The sequence below is a fragment of the Eulemur rufifrons genome, chromosome 19 (assembly GCF_041146395.1).
Source record: "Eulemur rufifrons isolate Redbay chromosome 19, OSU_ERuf_1, whole genome shotgun sequence".
NCBI classification, from domain to species: domain Eukaryota; kingdom Metazoa; phylum Chordata; class Mammalia; order Primates; family Lemuridae; genus Eulemur; species Eulemur rufifrons.
The window spans coordinates 20,350,387-20,368,149 of NC_091001.1; the positions used below are offsets into that span (position 1 = coordinate 20,350,387).

General features: G+C 44.9%; 1 protein-coding gene across 3 annotated transcripts in view; it reads left to right on the plus strand.

The window, feature by feature from the left end:
- The window catches only part of CCDC149 (coiled-coil domain containing 149), a 97,834-nt gene that overhangs the window by 62,799 nt on the left and 17,272 nt on the right, over nt 1–17,763 (plus strand). For all 3 annotated transcript variants that reach the window (XM_069494252.1, XM_069494251.1, XM_069494253.1), the window contains exons 5-9: nt 3,183–3,299; nt 4,104–4,276; nt 5,029–5,101; nt 6,488–6,572; nt 9,558–9,702. In XM_069494252.1, coding sequence (XP_069350353.1) covers nt 3,183–3,299; nt 4,104–4,276; nt 5,029–5,101; nt 6,488–6,572; nt 9,558–9,702 — 593 coding nt within the window. The remainder of the gene's footprint in view (nt 1–3,182; nt 3,300–4,103; nt 4,277–5,028; nt 5,102–6,487; nt 6,573–9,557; nt 9,703–17,763) is intronic.

A 17,763-nucleotide genomic window follows, 5' to 3' on the forward strand; every position in this document is an offset into this window, starting at 1 on the left:
TAATACTTTCACTGTTGTGTTTTTACAGAGGAGGATACTGAGGCTCAGAGAAGTTCAGACAAATTCCTGAGGTTGCACAGCTCACAGACTGTGGAGTCAGGGTACAAGCCCTAGACAGGCCCATTCCAGAGCACTGGAGCCATCGGCTGAGAAGACAGGAGACCTCTCTCCCTGGGGCTCTGCCGTCCCCCCTGCAGGGACCTCCTTAGGCCCCCTCAGCTGACTGTACTTGGGTTTCACACCCAACTAATGATCCAGCCGTTACCAACTTGGGCCTCACTTTTAAAAATAAGTGTTTCAATCGGTCCAGCCCTGAGATCTAACAGCTGATATTGTATGCACATTAAACACCAAATGATTGTTAACATATTTATTGAAGCTTAACAGGCATCCAGTATGTAAAAGATGACTCTGTTATATGGCTGTCAGACCTCAATAAACATGCTTAATAATTAATTGGCATTAAGCAAACGTAATTGTGTGATTCCAAATTAAGTGTTCAGTGGAGCGTATTGTGAGCAGAAAACCACAGTGCTGTTTTATTACTTAAAGTTCAGGCTGTCAGTTTGGCTTTTCACGTACCAAGGAAAATACCCTGCTTTCAAAGACGCAAACCGGCCTCCCGTTGCCTCGTGCCATAGGGCAGGTGCTTTCTTTTCCTAGACGCTCGGGTCTGAGGAATGTTTCTCACTTGACTGGCTGCCTGTCTTTCCGTGTATCCGCTTTTGGGGTCCTGATATCCCAAGCCAAGAGTTGTGTGATGTTAAAGATGTGTTCACACACCAGCTTGTGGGTGAATTAACCAGTTCTGCCATAAGTACGTTCTGTGAAGTGATTGCAGACACTGAATCGGCCGATTCTGAACCATTGCTCCTAGGGGAAATGCCGGGTTAGGTTCCTGTGAGCCTCTGATCACGACAGTTTTGTCAGCTGGTCAGTCATAACCTTGTTGTATGTGTACTTCTGTTTAAAGTCGCCTTATTGGATAGATATGGTTAATTCGTGAACATTGAACTAGCGAGTTCAGCAGCACTGTCACTCCTGCCTGCAGGACGCCTCTCTAACACACGTGTTGTCTCCGTTAGGCACACCGCAGGCTCCTCGCACTTAGGGCTCTAGCTAGCACTTCCGCACTATGTGTGAGGGCTGCTTTAAACAGCAAAATCACCAACAAAAAGCACAAAAATGTGGCACTAACTGGACCATGAAAAGGACACTATGTACACCCCGAGAGCTGACACAAGAAGGCAGAGCATGGCCTTACTTGTCCTCAGTGGGAACGTGCATGTTGGGCGACTAGAACGTGTCACCACTGTGCACACGTTTGACAGTGACCACGAGAGCACTGCAAGCACTGATGTGGGGGTAAAAAATAACTTTTATCCTGTAGGCCGATTCACAGGGACAGAATCTGTGAATAATGAGGATGGACTATAATCACATTCCATTAAGTGCAGCCATCTGTATACCTATGTGCTCTGCATCCTCTGCCCGGCCAGCCTTTGCACAGTCTGTTCCACCTGCCTGGGATATTGTCCACCCAATCCTGGTGGCACTTTTGCTCTCGGTAGGGACACAGTAAATATTTGCTCAGTTCAATCCAATAGTTTTCAAAGAGAGACCCAGAGTAAGTGTCATTTGAAAATGCTCTTTACTTTTCTTTAGTCATCATTTCTTTCAAAGTTCCTTGCTGTTATTTATTATTTCAATTTAGTTAATATTCTGCCCTGGCTTAAATTAACTTCCTATCTCTCACCTGCCCATAAATCCTTCAGAGACTCTGCAAATTAAGCCATCTTCTCTACTGGCAACTAATCCCTTAAGATTCATGCAGGAATGAGGAAGAGCATGCCCCCCACAGCCACTCCTGGCTGGGTCGCATGAGTGTGACATTGAAAAATTGTCCCCAAGACCTCATCCATGGATGAAACCCATCCACATCCACCCCACAGGGAGATGTGGGATAGGGCTTAAATCCTCTATAGAAGAAGCATCAGGAAGCGGATCTGGAACTTTAAAAAGCCACCCTTTGATGACAGCCTGCTCGGTGCCATGATGGGCAGGTAGGGGATCCTCTGGGACCGTCAGGTCCTCCTGCCTCTCGTGGAGTTCCCATCGCAGCCCTGCCTAGAAGGTTTGGAGCTGCGAGTGGGGCTTGGCCCTGGAATCTGGGGAAACCATGTGTTGTATAGGGATCTTTTGAAAAATGACACCTTAGAAGAGTGGAATTTTATTCCTAGGGATTTAAATATAAATAAAATTATGTTATGGAATTCATGCACACCTATTTTAAAAGTTGGAAAACAAAGAAAAGAGCAGAGAGCATGCAGTCTCACCATCACTTAACATACACCTTTTAATATTTTGGTGTATTTGGCCATTTTGTGTATATGTATGTGTGTGTATGCATCTGCGCGCACATGTGAATTCTTAGCATAATTTTAATCGTACTGTATAGGAAAGTTAGTGTTCTGCTTTCTTTCCCCACTTAATGTGGCATCACAAGCGTGTTTCATGGTATTACATAGTTCACATAAGTCTCCTTTCAGACAACTGCTAATTAGCCCGTTGCTTGGTTGCACTATAGTTTGCTAACCATTCTACTACTGTTAGACATTGTTTTTGGTTTTTTTATTCTAGTGTTTTATTCTCTACTTTTTTCCCCCTAAGGATAGTCCATGTCTGGGATTATTCTTAGCTCAGATTGTCAAAAATAGAGTTATGGGATCATTGGGTAGGGACATTTTTAGGACTGTTGATAACGTTGCCTCATTGGTAGGAGTTGAGAGTGTGCCCATCTCAGCAGATCCTTCCAGCATCGGGTTATCATTTTGGAATCTTTGCTAAATTTACATGAGACCCAGAGTTTGTTCCCTCCTTGTGACAGTGTTCCACCAGACATCCAACCTCAGGTGCCCCGGCCTCCTTATATCGTGTGTTTGCATGTGTGCACAAAATACAATAGATATTTTAAATTTTTTTTTAAATTCATGATATTGGCAAGTAATTTCTCTGTTTTGTGCTTTCCCCCAGTATTTCTTGAAAGAATCTTACTTATCTTCCAAAAGTTTCTGCCTAGTGTTTTGGGAGTTTTATTTGGATCTGTTCATTCTCTCTCTCTCTCTCTCTCTCTTTCTCTCTCACCCTGCCCCCTTTTCCTTTTCTACTAATGGAACATGCAGCTCTTGAGGATGACAATTGCCAAACAAAGGCTTGGAGATGAAGAAATCGGCGTGCGCCACTTTGCAGCCCATGAGCGTGAAGACTTGGTTCAGCAGCTGGAGAGAGCCAAGGAACAGGTTATCACTAGCTTCTGTTCAGGGTGGGGATGAACACAACACAAAGCTGAGTAGAGTGTGCCCCTGCTCTCAGAGTACGGGATGCCTGGGGAGCAAGTCAGAGGAGGAAGGAGAATGCAAGTTGGATGGTTGTACTTCCTTGGAACTGTGCTGGGTCCCTAAGATGACTCCCTCGTGTCCAGCAGGTCAGCTCCTTCACATTGGGTGCTGTTGTTCTGAACACAACACAAAACTTTCTCCCTACCCAGGAGAGGCAGGGAGGGAACAAAATGTGACAAACTGGCCTTAATCTGCAAGTTTCTGCTAAAATGCTGAGTGATACCTCCTAGGCAAAACCTCAGTGAGTCCGGAACCCTACTTAGGGAACAGCTAAGAGACCCAGGCTTCATTTTCCTCCTCCTACAAATTGATTTTGAAGAGCAGGACAAGATTCCTGGGTCTAGAGTGGATTTGAAAACGTACGGATTTGTAAGACACTTGGCAGCCGTTCCCAATGTCTGCATTCGCCCTCTCTGAGCCTTTGGCTGTGGGGCATCCTACAGTAGGTGAGGCTTCAGTTCTGGTTTTCCAAGCCGCTGCACCTCCCCTATCTCAGATAGAGTAAGTATCTGGCAGGAAGTCATCCCCTTGCTTTTAGCTTTTATCGTATTCCAATGTGTGGCACTTACGGTTTTATGGCATGCGGGTCATATTATTAATAATAAGCTCTCTAAAAGTCAGTCAACCAGGCGGAAGGCTCCATCTCTGGCCATAAAGCGGACGTCTGAGGAACATCTCAAGTCAAGGCGCTTCCTGTGATTTCAGATTGAGTCTTTGGAGCATGACCTGCAGGCCTCTGTGGATGAGCTTCAGGACGTGAAGGAAGAGCGGTCCTCCTACCAGGACAAGGTGGAGAGGCTAAACCAGGAGCTAAACCACATCCTGGGTGGGCACGAGAACCGCATCATCGACGTGGATGCCCTGTGCATGGAGAACAGGCAAGTGGCGGGGCCCAGGCCAGCGCGGGGGCGGAGCGCAGGCTCCCCAGCCCACGGGCCTGCAGGCTGGGAGCCAGTAGAGCCCTGGTTACGCTGGAGAAAATTGCCTTACACAAGAAAAGAAAGGCACACCCCAAAACAATGATATCAATGTCATGTCTTAGTTGTAAAATTAAAAAAGAAAAAAAGCACACACACCTGCACGCCTGTGTACATGCCCCCTTCTCTCTTCCCTCACACCCGCCTTGGTGGGGTGAGAAGGGTGAGAAACCGGTGAGAGCTGCTCGTTATTGCTATCATGGAGAAGGAAAAGAATCAGAAAATAAATTGAGAAATTCCCTTAGCTGTTTCTTTTCCCCGAGGCAAGTTTCAGTATGTGTGTGTCTAACTTAATGTTGTGTCTGGTGTCGCCTCTTCCTGCCGTACTTCCCAGCGGAATCATCTTAATGAGAATTATGTGAAAACTGTGTTGGTATCCCTTAGGGGATCTCTGCAAGGGCTGTTTGAAAGTGGGGTGTCTGTGATTTGGACATGTTTGACCTTGACCGCATCCATTTAAGAAAAGGTCGAAAAGATGCACATTTTTGTCCTTTCTGTGGTGAGCAGGCGAGGCGTGGTGTGTGAAAGAGGACTCTCCTGGCAAGTGGTTTTTGTTTTTTCTTCTTACACTTTAGTGTCTGTTTTTTTTGTTTGTTTGTTTTTTTAATTATTTTGTCCCCAAATATTTCCTAGTTATATATATTCTTTTCCAGGTACCTTCAAGAGAGATTAAAGCAACTCCATGAAGAGGTCAACCTCTTGAAATCAAACATTGCCAAATACAAGGTAGAAAAACCATAATGACAATGACAATGAGTCACTACTGTACATCTAAATGTCATTCTATTTTAATTCTCTTTTATGTGCCAAAGATATTTTAGTACTAGCCTGCCCTCCCAGATAGAGTCCAATAAGAGCTTTAACTGGGGTAACCAGGAAAAATTAAGCACAAAACAACAAACAAAACCAAAGCAGCGTTTGCAAGCGCTCTTTCTGCGGCTGTTATCTGACCAAGGCGAGCTGAGACCCCCGGAATGTGGGCTCATCGACTCTGCAGCCTCGGTCCATATTAGGTTTCTTATTTGTTTTCTCCACGAAACGTTCAGTCATCCGATGCTATTTGTCTCATAATCATCCATACGAAAATGGTTTCCAAGTGATGAAGAAACATAGATTGGGAAATCACAAACTAAACGATAATGTTCACGTCACACTGAAAGAACAGAGCGTTTAAATTCTCCCCACTGTTATTTAGTCTAATTCGAGCACCATTAGTTTGATAATATCTATTTCTGCAGATGTTAGTTGTAAGTGTTATAATTAGAAAAATCTCCTGGGTTTCTCTGCTTTGAAAATAGATTGATTTCTCTTCCTGAGGGTGAAGTTTTACAGCCATCTAGATGCTTGGGAGAACCTTATTTTCCTGGCGTTTGACATTAGCAGTTGTTCTCAGAAGCCTCCATGCTGTTCCTCTCCCTTCTGTCTGGCCACGCTTTCATTTACACCCATCTATATATACACATGCAGCCAAAGAAGAAGATAGTGTTTAAAGTTGCATAATTAATACATAATTTTTTCAAACGTGTGGATGCATTCATTTAACAATATTTATTCAGTGCTATGTGCCAAGCCCTAGCTATGTACTACATATTAATGTTAATGTAAGAGTCTGTTCTAGGAATGATACGTAGGTGGCACATACGCACTTCCTTAATCTGTGTCCATGGCAGACATCACCGATCCATCGTGGCTTTCTTTCCAATCCAGCCATAAGATTCTTCCGGATACCACCATTGGCATATGAAAATAAACCTAGTCACCGTCTCATGCCTATTCAGAAGGGATTTCCATAACTCGTGACTTCACGCATTAGACTGTATTCTTGCTTCAGATTTGATTTAATGTAACAAACATGCATTGAGTGCCTTTTGTATACAGTAGACTGTAATTGCTGTCATTCTGCCATGTGCCACCATTGTAAAAAAGCTCTTCACCAGGCCCATGATCATTATCACTGTTTGTCGGGGACTTGGAGTTCTAAGTTTTAAGCTGGCACTTGGGGTTTGTTTGCAAGGACTTCCTGTGTGCCAGTGGGAGGATGCATCTACTAGGTATTTTTCCATTATTGGCTTTTCTGACAGCAGTTCTTATTCTCTCCCGATGCTGCTTTAGAATGCTCTCGAGAGGCGGAAAAACTCAAAGAGCCAGGGTAAATCCAGCAGCAGTGCTCTGACAGGAGTCCTGTCAGCAAAGCAAGGTAGGATCCTGTGCCCTGGGCGGGGCCGCTCGTGAGTGTAGAATGCTGGTCTCATCCAAACTGCTGGTTTTGTGGATTGGGAACCAAGGTGGTCCTTAGAGCAGTGGTTCCCCAACTTCCACTTGCATCAGAGTTACCTGGAGGGCCTGGGAAAGCATGGGTTACTGGACCCCACCCCAGAGTTTCTGATTCAGTAGGTCTGGAGTGGGACCTGAGAATATATATTATGTTTCTAAAGGGTTCCTTGGTGATACTGATGCTGGTTCAGGGACCCCACTTTGAGAACTGCTGCCTTGGAAGTTTTTCTAATGACTGGACCCCATTTGGGTATATTCCCCTACACTGTGTTCTCCTTTCAAGAATGTTTTCCCTTCCCTAATCGCCAATTTAGCATATGAAAGGATGTCTTTCAGCCTCCTTGAGTTTCTCCATTTCCTGGCCTCTATGATCTGAATAGAAAACTCCCATAGCTGCTGAAAGCATCTTATCATGGAATAGGTGCCTTTTTCGAACAAGCTTTTATTGATTGCAATTTTGTTCCTCCTTCTTGTCGATTCCAATGAAAAATAATGATCTTCCAGGAACAGTCCAGGGGAATAAATAGCAAAGAGCTTGCTTCTGACACTTAATATTTGGAATTCAGTTCTAAGCATACGCCTCAAGTTGAACATGCTCGGTTGGCCCACTTTTTGGTTGTTGCTAGTGCGGCCCAGCAGCTATCATACGGCAGTCTTAATCAGCGCTGGAGTGGCTTAAAAAAAAAGTGCTGAGTCTCCAGCCTACATAACAACCAAGGCTCTTTTCCAAGCAACTTCTTTTTTCCACTCAACCAGAAAAGAACACCCTACAATTGTTTTTAAAAAGAAAACTACAATACTCTATAAAAATGTGAAGTAGCCCATCTAAGTTTAGATCTGGATGCCATATATAGCAAACCATCTTTGGATGTTGATACCCAGTGTTACCACTGATGTGAGGGATGCCAGCCACACGCAAGCACCGTGGCAGGACTGCAGATCTGGCACACCCTTTCTAGACAACCTGTCGTGAGAAGCAGACAACAGCAATCTATTGGCATTGGTGAACGGAATATACCAGCCTATGGCAACCTATTATGAAAAGCCTCAAACTGGCCCTCTTTGATCCAGCAAGAAATAATTAGACATATGCAAACATTTTACTACAAGACAGTTTTTCATACATTAGTTGTAATAAAAAACCTTGGAAGCGCCATAAATGTCCAGCAGTCATTAGGTTTTATGTTTTATGGGATATTGATTATGAAGAATATTATTAAATATTAAGTGATAAAAGTAGGGGTTTTTCCCATTTTTGAAGGAAAAAACATTGTATGAATTTGTTTATCTATGTATAGTCATATAGGAAATGGTATTCAAAGATATATAATGAAAGATTTATACTATTTTTTTTTTTTCTATCTGGTAGGGGAGCACCAGTCGATGTTGTCTTTTTGTTTATCTCTCAGTTTGTCTGTCCTTAAAGAGTGCATTTAAAAAATCCAAACCAGACTTGAAGAACAGACATTCAGAGTCGGAAAGGACACATACGTGGGAGCATCTGAATGACCCCAGGGTAGAAAAGACAGTGGGAGAGGCAGCAGAAGTTGCGTGTGTAGACGGTGCCCATGCTGTGGTTGGGGCCCGCGGCTTCTGAGGACGGTTTTAGCAATTTCGAGCCCAGCCAAACATGAATGGGGGGGCAGAGTTTTAGCAGCCTCGCATGTGAAAAAGGCATAGAGGATTTAGTAGACGGTATTCTCGTGTTATTTATCAGGTGTGTTTCATTGCCAAAGAAGCTGAGAAGATCTTACATTATATTAGCAGAAGTTTGACATTTGGAATAAAGGAAGTGATAGTCCTACTATGTGCTAAGCTAGTCTTACCACACTTGGAATGTTCCTTCATATGAGTGGCATGGAGACAAATAAGAAATTATTTTTTTTTAAGCAGACATTTTTGAAACTGGTCAAAAAAATATAAAGCATTTTCTATCAGAACTGTCTGTAGATGATTGCAGATGTACCAGCAGAGACTCTTCCAGGGTAGGGGGTATACCCAGGAGACGGGCCACGTCAAATGGGTCTGAATCCTTCAATTACGCTGAACTGTGTGTGTTGTTTGGCTTCATTTTGAACTTGGCCATGAATGTGATTTGGCAGTTTGTGGAATAATGAGCATCCAAGAACAGCTAGCCTTTGTGTAATGTACTCTTTCCCAACATTTAGACATTTGCAGTCTGCTATGTAATCTTTTGCCATATCTTTGCTTCACCTTGCTATTATTTGCTTAATATTTGTCTTTGAATCAATTTTAAAGTGACTCATTTTACTTGGCCTTGTCCTAAGTATTAATAGTAGCATCTGTGAAATCACTGGTTTGTTATGCCATTTATATTCCTTTCTATAATACCTTCAAATAAATACAAAGCTATTAAAATATGAAATGCATTTTGCACTTTAAATAATCTCCTAAATTATCTTGCCACCTGCCAAGGGTATCTCAGCGTGGGAAATTCTGACATGAAACAAGGAGCTCAGCGCTAGGTGTCATTGTCATTGGCGTGGCTGCATGACCTTCAGCCAGGGTCCTTAATTCATCCGCACCTTGCTTTCCTGTCCATGAAATGGAAATAATACTTCCCAGGGTTTTTTTTTTTTTTCCTTCCAATTTTAAGTCTCAATGAGTTAGTCAATATGACATTGTTTAAAGTCCCAGACAAATGCAAATATTATCATCCTCTTTAAAAATCGTGGATAGAAGTCCATGAGAATGTCCTCCTTTCTGTTTAGCCCTCATGCTGGATTTTATTTTGTTTTACTCTGGACACTTGAGGAGGCCTCTCAATACCAGATACTAGTGTTTAGAAGCTAGGAACTGATGATTGTCCAGGAAGAAGTGACATTGATTTGCATTCCAGCGTTCCAGAAGAATTACAACTGAGTTGTAAATTTCATATTCCACCTAGTTCAGGATTTGCTGTCTGAGGATCACGGCTGCAGTCTCCCAGCAACTCCACAGTCCATTTCTGACCTGAAATCTCTGGCAACAGCACTGCTGGAGACGATCCACGAGAAAAACATGGTCATTCAGCATCAGAGGCAAACCAACAAGTAAGTGGCCGGACCCTTGGGTTGGGGGGTGTGCAAGAGAGAAATGAGACGAGGCTACCAGGAGTGAATGTCGCCCAGGTGGAAGCATGAGCATGAAGGGAAGGAGACCCCTCACATCTAGAAGGAAACGTATTCAACTAAAACGGTGCTTCTGCTTTTTATCAATAACTTGGCTACCAGCTGGAGTCAAGCACGGAAATAGTACGGTCACTGCACTCTGAGCCATGCACCGACTGACACATATTGCGTGGGTGATTTCCATAGGATAATTGCCTGGCTGACTTGACCCTCCTCTCCTCCAAGTCTCCTTTTAGAGGAGAAACTGCCTCAGTGCCATTGGAACTTTATAGTGTGACGTTGAGCTTCTTTGAATGGCAGGGACCACGCAAGCATCAACATCCACAGGCAGCTGCACCTATAAGGGAATCTCACGTCACTCTTCCAGATCAGCAAAAAAGATGGTGAAAAGGAATAGTAGTAACTAGAGCAGAATGTCTATTTGTTTTTTATAGCATGTTGGCTATGGTGTGTAAGTGTGTAAGCCAGTTTAAAGTAGATTGATGTGGCCATTAGAGATGACAGAGGCAAAATTGAAAGTGTTCAGGCCAGTGTGGTGGCTCAGGGCTGTAATCTTAGCACTCTGGGAGGCCAAGGTGGGAGGATCGTTTGAGGCCAGAAGTTCAAGACCAGCCTAAGCAAGAGCAAGACCCTGTCTTTACTAAAAATATAAAAAATTAGCAGGGTATGGTGGTGCATGCATGTAGTCCCAGCTACTCGGGAGGCTGAGGCAGGAGAATCGGTTGCGCCCAGCAGTTGAGGTTGCAGTGAGCTAGGCTGACGCCACGGCACTCTAGCCCAGGAGTCAGAGTAAGACTCTGTCTCAAAAAAAAAAGAAAAGAACATGTTCAGAGAATGGTGAATAAACAGTAAGTTAAAGCAATAGATACTACACACGGGGCCAGTTTCATGAATGTTCAACATTTGCTCAGAAGGTCCCCACGCTTGGTCTGATGCTCTGCTGTCATAGTCTTGGAATTCATAATCATTTTTTACAAGGGGTCCCACATTTTTATTCTGCACTGTGCCCTGCAAATCACTGAGCTGGTCCTGCTTGAGAGACCTACAGGAGGAACCACAATGCAAGTGTGGGAGAACTGAGCAGGGGGGAAGCTAGACTTCCAGCAACGAGGGGAGGGAGCCGGGGGCTGGGGGCCCAGCAAGGGTGGGGGATGGGGGAACGAGAGAGCGGCAGCTGGGAGATGATTGAAAGTATTGTAAAAACAAAATAGAAAAAAGAGAGTGAAGGGAAGATCGCACAAGAGATTAAGATGTATGTGGAAGGAAGCAGAGAGCAGCAAAGGGAGGCAGGGCAATCGCGAAGGGATGACAAGGGTAATTTATTGACAGGAGAAGGTTTAAACATTCTTGAAAAATGAAATCTCAGCTGAAGAATGAACAGCCAGATGCTGAAATTCAGATACTTCTCGGGGGGGAAGGAGGAACGGGGGGGTCCTCGGCAGCACAACACGTCCCCTCTTCCCCCGGCCCCCTACAAAGTGTCTCAACCGGGGGCTCTTTCAAACCTTCTATGTCTTCTAAACCTGTCTGTCCTCAGCAGGTGGCCTCAGCTCCTCATTCACTGAGAAAATGGGACTTCTCATCTTGGGCCCCTCAATGTGCTGCTGCCCTGAAGCCCGTGTCTCCCCTGCCTCTGCTCCCTCCGCCCCAGGAAGTGCACCACCCGCCATCTTGTTGGTTGGCACCATTTCCTTGTCAGGGCCTTTGCTACTCTGGGACCTCCTCTCTCAATCTCCTCAACCTCTTGCCCTCCTTTGGCTTCTACCTCTTCGTCCTGAACCCCCAAAACCTTTCCTCAGCCCTGCTGCCTTCCCAGGAATTCCACTCACCTGGAATCTTTATGAAGAAGGCCACCTCCACGTCCTCAACAGCCTCCCTGTGTAAGCATGTTCTAGGGGGGCCAGAGGGTGTCACCTACCTAAAAATTACTTTTTTGGCGGGGGTGGTGCTTGTTTAGAAATGCAGATTCAGGGGGATTTGCAAGAGGGAAGGTTGAAATTCTGGGTTTATTAATAGTAAGCCCCAGGGGGATCCATGCACAGGATGACCTTGGCTTTAATACCTTCTGGGGCCGGGCGCGGTGGCTCACGCCTGTAATCCTAGCACTCTGGGAGGCCGAGGCGGGTGGATCGCTCAAGGTCAGGAGTTCAAGACCAGCCTGAGCAAGAGCGAGACCCTGTCTCTACTAAAAATAGAAAGAAATTATCTGGCCAACTAAAATATATATAGAAAAAATTAGCCGGGCATGGTGGCGCATGCCTGTAGTCCCAGCTACTTGGGAGGCTGAGGCGGTAGGATCGCTTGAGCCCAGGAGTTTGAGGTTGCTGTGAGCAAGGCTGATGCCATGGCACTCACTCTAGCCCGGGCAACAAAGCGAGACTCTGTCTCAAAAAAAAAAAAAAAAAAACAACCTTCTGGGACCTTTTCCTGCATTGTCAACTGCATTATTTAGCTTTGCAGGTCACCAGTATCCTCAGACTCCTCCATTGAGTCTCTTTCCTCCTTAATCTTTCCACATCCAGATTTCCATTTGGAACCCTATCCTTGGGTTTCAAGACGGAAACTTGAACTTTCTCCACTGTCCTGTTCCTGCCTCCTCCCTCCCCCACCCCCACCCCAGGCCTACCTGACCTCTTCTGTCTGTCTTCTCCTAGGCTTCCCCCACCTAGGGGACCTCATTCCTTGTCTCTGTCTTTGCCTCTCATTCTCTGAAGACTCTTCTCAGATCTCTTGTCCCCACCACCTGGTGAAGAGCAAGACCCACATTTCAGCTACGAGGGGGACAGTTTCTGTAGATAACCTTCCAGCTCCTCAAATTCAATGAGTCGACATCATTCCTTAGTATGTTTTAAAACACTTTAAAAATGTTTGTGCTTTTTGACCCAGGTGGTCTGCTTCTAGGAGTTTATCCTAAAGAAAAAAACCAGAATAACACCCTAAAGATGTATATATAAGGATGTTCACTATACATTCATTTATAAGAGGGGGAAAAAATGGAAACACAAATGTCTTTTGATTGGAGCATGGTTAGAATTATGGTAAATCCATAAGATAGAATATTATACAACCATTTAAAACATGATTTAAAGAATAACTACTGGGCTCTGCCCTCCATCCTAACACCCAGGTTAGACAAACTTCCATGTCACTTGCTGTCCCAGGGCTCTGTTGTTTGTCCATTTTAGTGACTGTTCCCTCCCAGTGCTCAGACCAGTGCTGTGCCCACGGCAAGCACTCCTGCTGACTTGATGAAGGATGATTGAATCATCTTCTAACCCTTAGCTTCTGTTCCCTCAGCACACACATCCAGATGGTTGCTGAGCTTCACGGCTTTCCTGCATTCGTTTATTGGATATATATTTCCTGAGTGCTTACCATGGGCCTTCAGGGTTCCTCTCGCACCTGCCCCTTCTGCCTTCTTCCCCCAGATCATCACCTCTTCCTTGGGGAGACCCTCCACCGGCTCCTTCCTCACACCCCAGCCCCTCCTCCCCCACCTGCCTACTACAGTTCTGAGCACATCACAAGCCTGCACTGCAAAGCCTGGCTGAGTCCCCACTGCATGCCAAGGGCAGGATCTATACGCCATTGGCCTGGGACTCCAGCCTCTTCTGACAGATTGATTTCCTAATCTGCTCCTAACCACACCCACCACAAACACACGCATTCTCCAGGTTCACAGCACTCTCTCCCTCTGTTGAGAAAGACAGACATTTTCATTTAGCCACGTTTATTTTTGTTTTAATGTGCTTTCTCATGTTTAACTATTTTTATTAATTTTTGAGCCACCCTGTGGTTTAAATTTTTTTTTTTTTCAATTTAATTTTATAGAATCAAAGAGTCTAACAGTATATCTTGTTGCTGTGGTTTAAATTTTAAACTGTTAAACAACAGTGTATCTCCAAACTGCTCTTCTCAGCTACCCAAATCCTTTTCCTGGAGGAAACTACCATTCCTCATTTCTCATATAACCTTCCAAAGGATGCATATGCAAAATAAGCAAGTACATAATATATTTATATATACACACACAAACACGCATATTTTTATATAGATATATTCTTTCTTTCTTTCTTTTTTTTTTTTTTTACAAATGGTGGCCAGTAGTCATGCAAAAAAAATGGTTTTTTTTCATTGTTCTGCACCTTGCTTTTTTCCCCTGTGACAATAGATCTTGGAGATTGCTTCCTATCAGTACATAAGGTGCCTAATGTGCCATCTTTAATACTTAGGAAGTCTTACGTTTCAAACTTTTAATAAATGTTTTATTTGGGGGCATGTAAAGAAACTAATTATACTACAAATGGAGTGAGGGCTAAGAATAGAACGTGAATTTGGTCTTCTTGCTGTTATTCCCCATGATTTAGCCTTTTGTAACTGAAATAATAAAATAGCTCTGTTTTGCTGGAGCATTATAAATGGCAATAAACGTATTCCTTTCTGTTCGCGTGTGCTCCCCTACTGGCTTTCTACTGCCTGACAGTCACCCCCCTTGAGAGGGTCCAATGGGAGCCATCTCGAAGAATTGATGAAGAAACCTAGTACTTTACATTTTGAGTGACGTTCAATTAATAGGCAATTTGCTTGAGGGACTTCTTGCCAATGAGTTGGCAGTTGTCTGATGATTGCTAAAGAAGGGATGAGGTTCATTTATCTTTTAAACTGGGTGGCAAAACACTCATAGAAGAGGCCGTTGTTAAAGTCGTGTTTCACCGCACAGCACACTTAGCTCTCCTGTCCTTACAGCAAGCTCATAACCTTGCCATGGTGGGGCGGGGGGTGGTAAATACATGAGGACATGTTGGCCTCTTTCTACCCTTCCTGCTGTGCCTGCAACTGCTGGCCGGTGGTGAGTGAGCTTGGAAGTTCAAAATCTTGGGGAACAGCCAGCGGGTGTCGTGGATCAGAGCAGAGATGTGCGAGGTGTGTTGGGAGGGGCACCTCCAGGTGGCTAGAGCCACAGCCAGCTGCCTTCTCTTTAGAACTAGACCTTCCTCAAAGACCTTCACCCAGGTATTCTTGCCCTCTGTGTTGTCCAGACAGCAAGCACAGTAGCGGCCAGTTCCTGAGTTGGTCCTGTCTTTGCAGCTTCCTAATCCCAGCCTCACTGGTGTCCTCATTGTCTGAAACCGCTGCAGGAAAGTCTGTCTGGAGGCCTGGCGTCTGGAGGATTTTCCTAGACTGCTGGGTGGACATATGCTGAGATCTCCCCTATCCTAAAACAACCCACAACTACATGAAAACTTTATTTTAAAATCTCCCCCATCCTACCAAAAAGATAATTCTCCCAAGCCTATTTATGCCTCAAGCTACTGCCCTAGTTTTCTCCTCCCCTTCCCTGCTAAACTACGCACAGAGTCATCTCTGTTCATCTTTGTCGCGGTCTGCTTTTGTCTCAGCCCTGCCATGTGGGTTCTGAATTTCCTCCCTTCCACTATCCTGAAACATCTCTCTTTCAAGGGTCAGGCATATCTTCTAAGCAGCTTCTTCTCAAATTCCCTCCTGCGTGACCACTTTCTAGCATAAGACAGTATTGAACCGCCCCCCACCCAAACTCTCTCCCCATGGCTTCCAAGACCCCACATTGCCCTGGCTCTGCTCTTCCCCCTCCACCTGTTCCTTCTCCAGTCCTCTCTTGCCTTCCTCAGGAGGCATTCTAATGCCCTGTCCTTCTGACTTGGCACACTCCGGTGGTAATCTGGTAGACACACACACACACACACACACACACGCACACGCACACACACCCCTGCCCTCTCAGGTCTTTGCCTTTTTCCCATAGATCCAGCGTGACTGCGTGGATACCCCACAGGCATCCCGAACCCCTCATCTACCTCCTTACCATCGCCCCATTCCTTCTGCATCCTCACTGGCTTGGCTCGGGCCATACCATCCCCCACCTGGGTGATGCCCTTCTAGCTCATCTTTCTGCTCTGGGCCATTCTCAACTCCGCATCAAGAATACTTTGCCTGAACTTCATTGTGCTACTTCCCTGCTGAAACCCCTTCACACTCCCCGCACTGCCAAGGTATAAAAGTCTGAACATTCTCAATATGGCAATAAGACCATTCATGATCTGGGTCCCTACCAGTTTCTCTGGATTCATCTTCCACTGAGCCCTGTAGTTCTCTACAGTTCTTCTGAAAGACGTGTGTATTTTCAGGCCCAGGTTTTGTCTGGCCCCCCTGCTTACCAGCTGTGTGACTCTGGGCAAGTTAGCTGACCTCTCTGAGCCTCGGTTCCCTCATCTACAAAATGAAGCTAATAAGAGCTGCCTCGGCAGGTGTTGCAAGACAGTTATGGAGTGTGCGTGCATACCTGGTACAGAAGGAGTGATTACTACATAGCAGTTAATTAAGCCTTTCACTGGCACTGCACATGTGTTTGTGTGTATGTATCTGTCTGTCTCCTAACCAGACTTTTAGTCCCTCAGATACTGGGACAGGGTCCACTTCTCTTCATTACCCCCTATAGCCTGTGGCACAGTGCTTTACAGAGTTGGGTCTCAGGAGGTGTTTGTTGAATGGGTCAAACTGAATCGAATGGACCCTGTTTTGACTTCTTCCCTCTCCACCCATCAATGTTGCTGGCTAATCAGACTCAAGCAGGCCCTGTCCTCTCCCTGGGCTGTGTCACGCCAGGTTCAGTGGGCTCCCTGCTGTGCTCTTTCAGTGTGAAGCTGGCCAGGAGGTCCCTCTCTGTCATTCGAAGCATCTTGAGTTATATTTTGTAAGTCAACTGCAGCTGTGTCCATATTTCAATGTGAACAGTTTTTAAGGAGTATTGGAGCAGGCATGAGAAAGAACAAGGGAAGGCTTGTTTTCAAGTGCCATGATAGGATATGGATTAAGAGCTTGTGCTTCAGAGGCAAATGGAGGCTTAGGTTCCAATCCAGACTCACCACCAACTGAGTCCTGCCTGTGTTTTTGATCAAGTTAAGTGACTTCTGCGCCTCTGTTTCGTAATGGGAAGAGGAGAGTGTGGGGGATATCGCTAGGAGCTGGGAAATGAGAGAGCTTTAGATGAACTGCGCATCCTGGGCAAGTCGCTTAACCTTTCTGTTACACAGGGTCCAATGCGTAAGAGGAGGAGGATGATACAGTGCACACCACGGGGCTTTTGTCAGGTTAGGTGAGATGATGCAAATGAGACAGGTGTTCAGCATGGCCTCTGACTCATACTGACAACTCAGGAAAGATTAGTTGGCTGTTGTGTTAACAGTAGTGCAGTTGCTATTGTTGTTGATGTGCTACTATTATTATTTCTACTACCATAACTTCTGCTGGCTCCATTTTACTACCCCAAGCCCTGCATCAGATGCTGGTAAGTGTCAGGCCAAAGAAGAACGCAGCCACCACTGACAAACTTGGGCAAGGTCCCTGAAAGTAGACTTTTGGGGACACTAGCGAACTCACTTCATCTCATTTCTGAGGGAAAGGCTGTATTATCCAGAAACATCAGAAAAAATATAAGCAAATATCTCTTCACCGCACCTTTGAACATTGCTCAGACGGCATCCCTCGGCATCCCCAGAAGAGTTAAGCCTTATCTTTTGTTTCCAAGAGGCAGCCACATACAGATGATCTGATCTCGTTAAGAAACAGGCATCAACTTGAGCACTGGTGTGATTGCATCTCAAACCCATCAGCTGGTGAAAAGGGAGCTTGGATCAGAAGGTCTGTGCAAAATATTGAAAGCGAGATTACGAAGAATAGTATCTATTGAAGGGTCAGGGACATGAAAGCAAAATAGACCCAACAAATGGAGTGAAAATTGAAAGTAATTGATAAAGACTATGCAGAATTTTAAGACTTAAGGAAAAGAAGAAAAGAAAAGCTCTAAGTACTTAGATGAAGAAAACCACATATAGTAATGCTAGAGTTTTCTGTGAACTCAAAGGGAATATTAATTAAGATGGTACAAGTCAATTCAGGTAAAATGAGGATGAATCCAAAGCCATATATATGTGCAGATATATACAT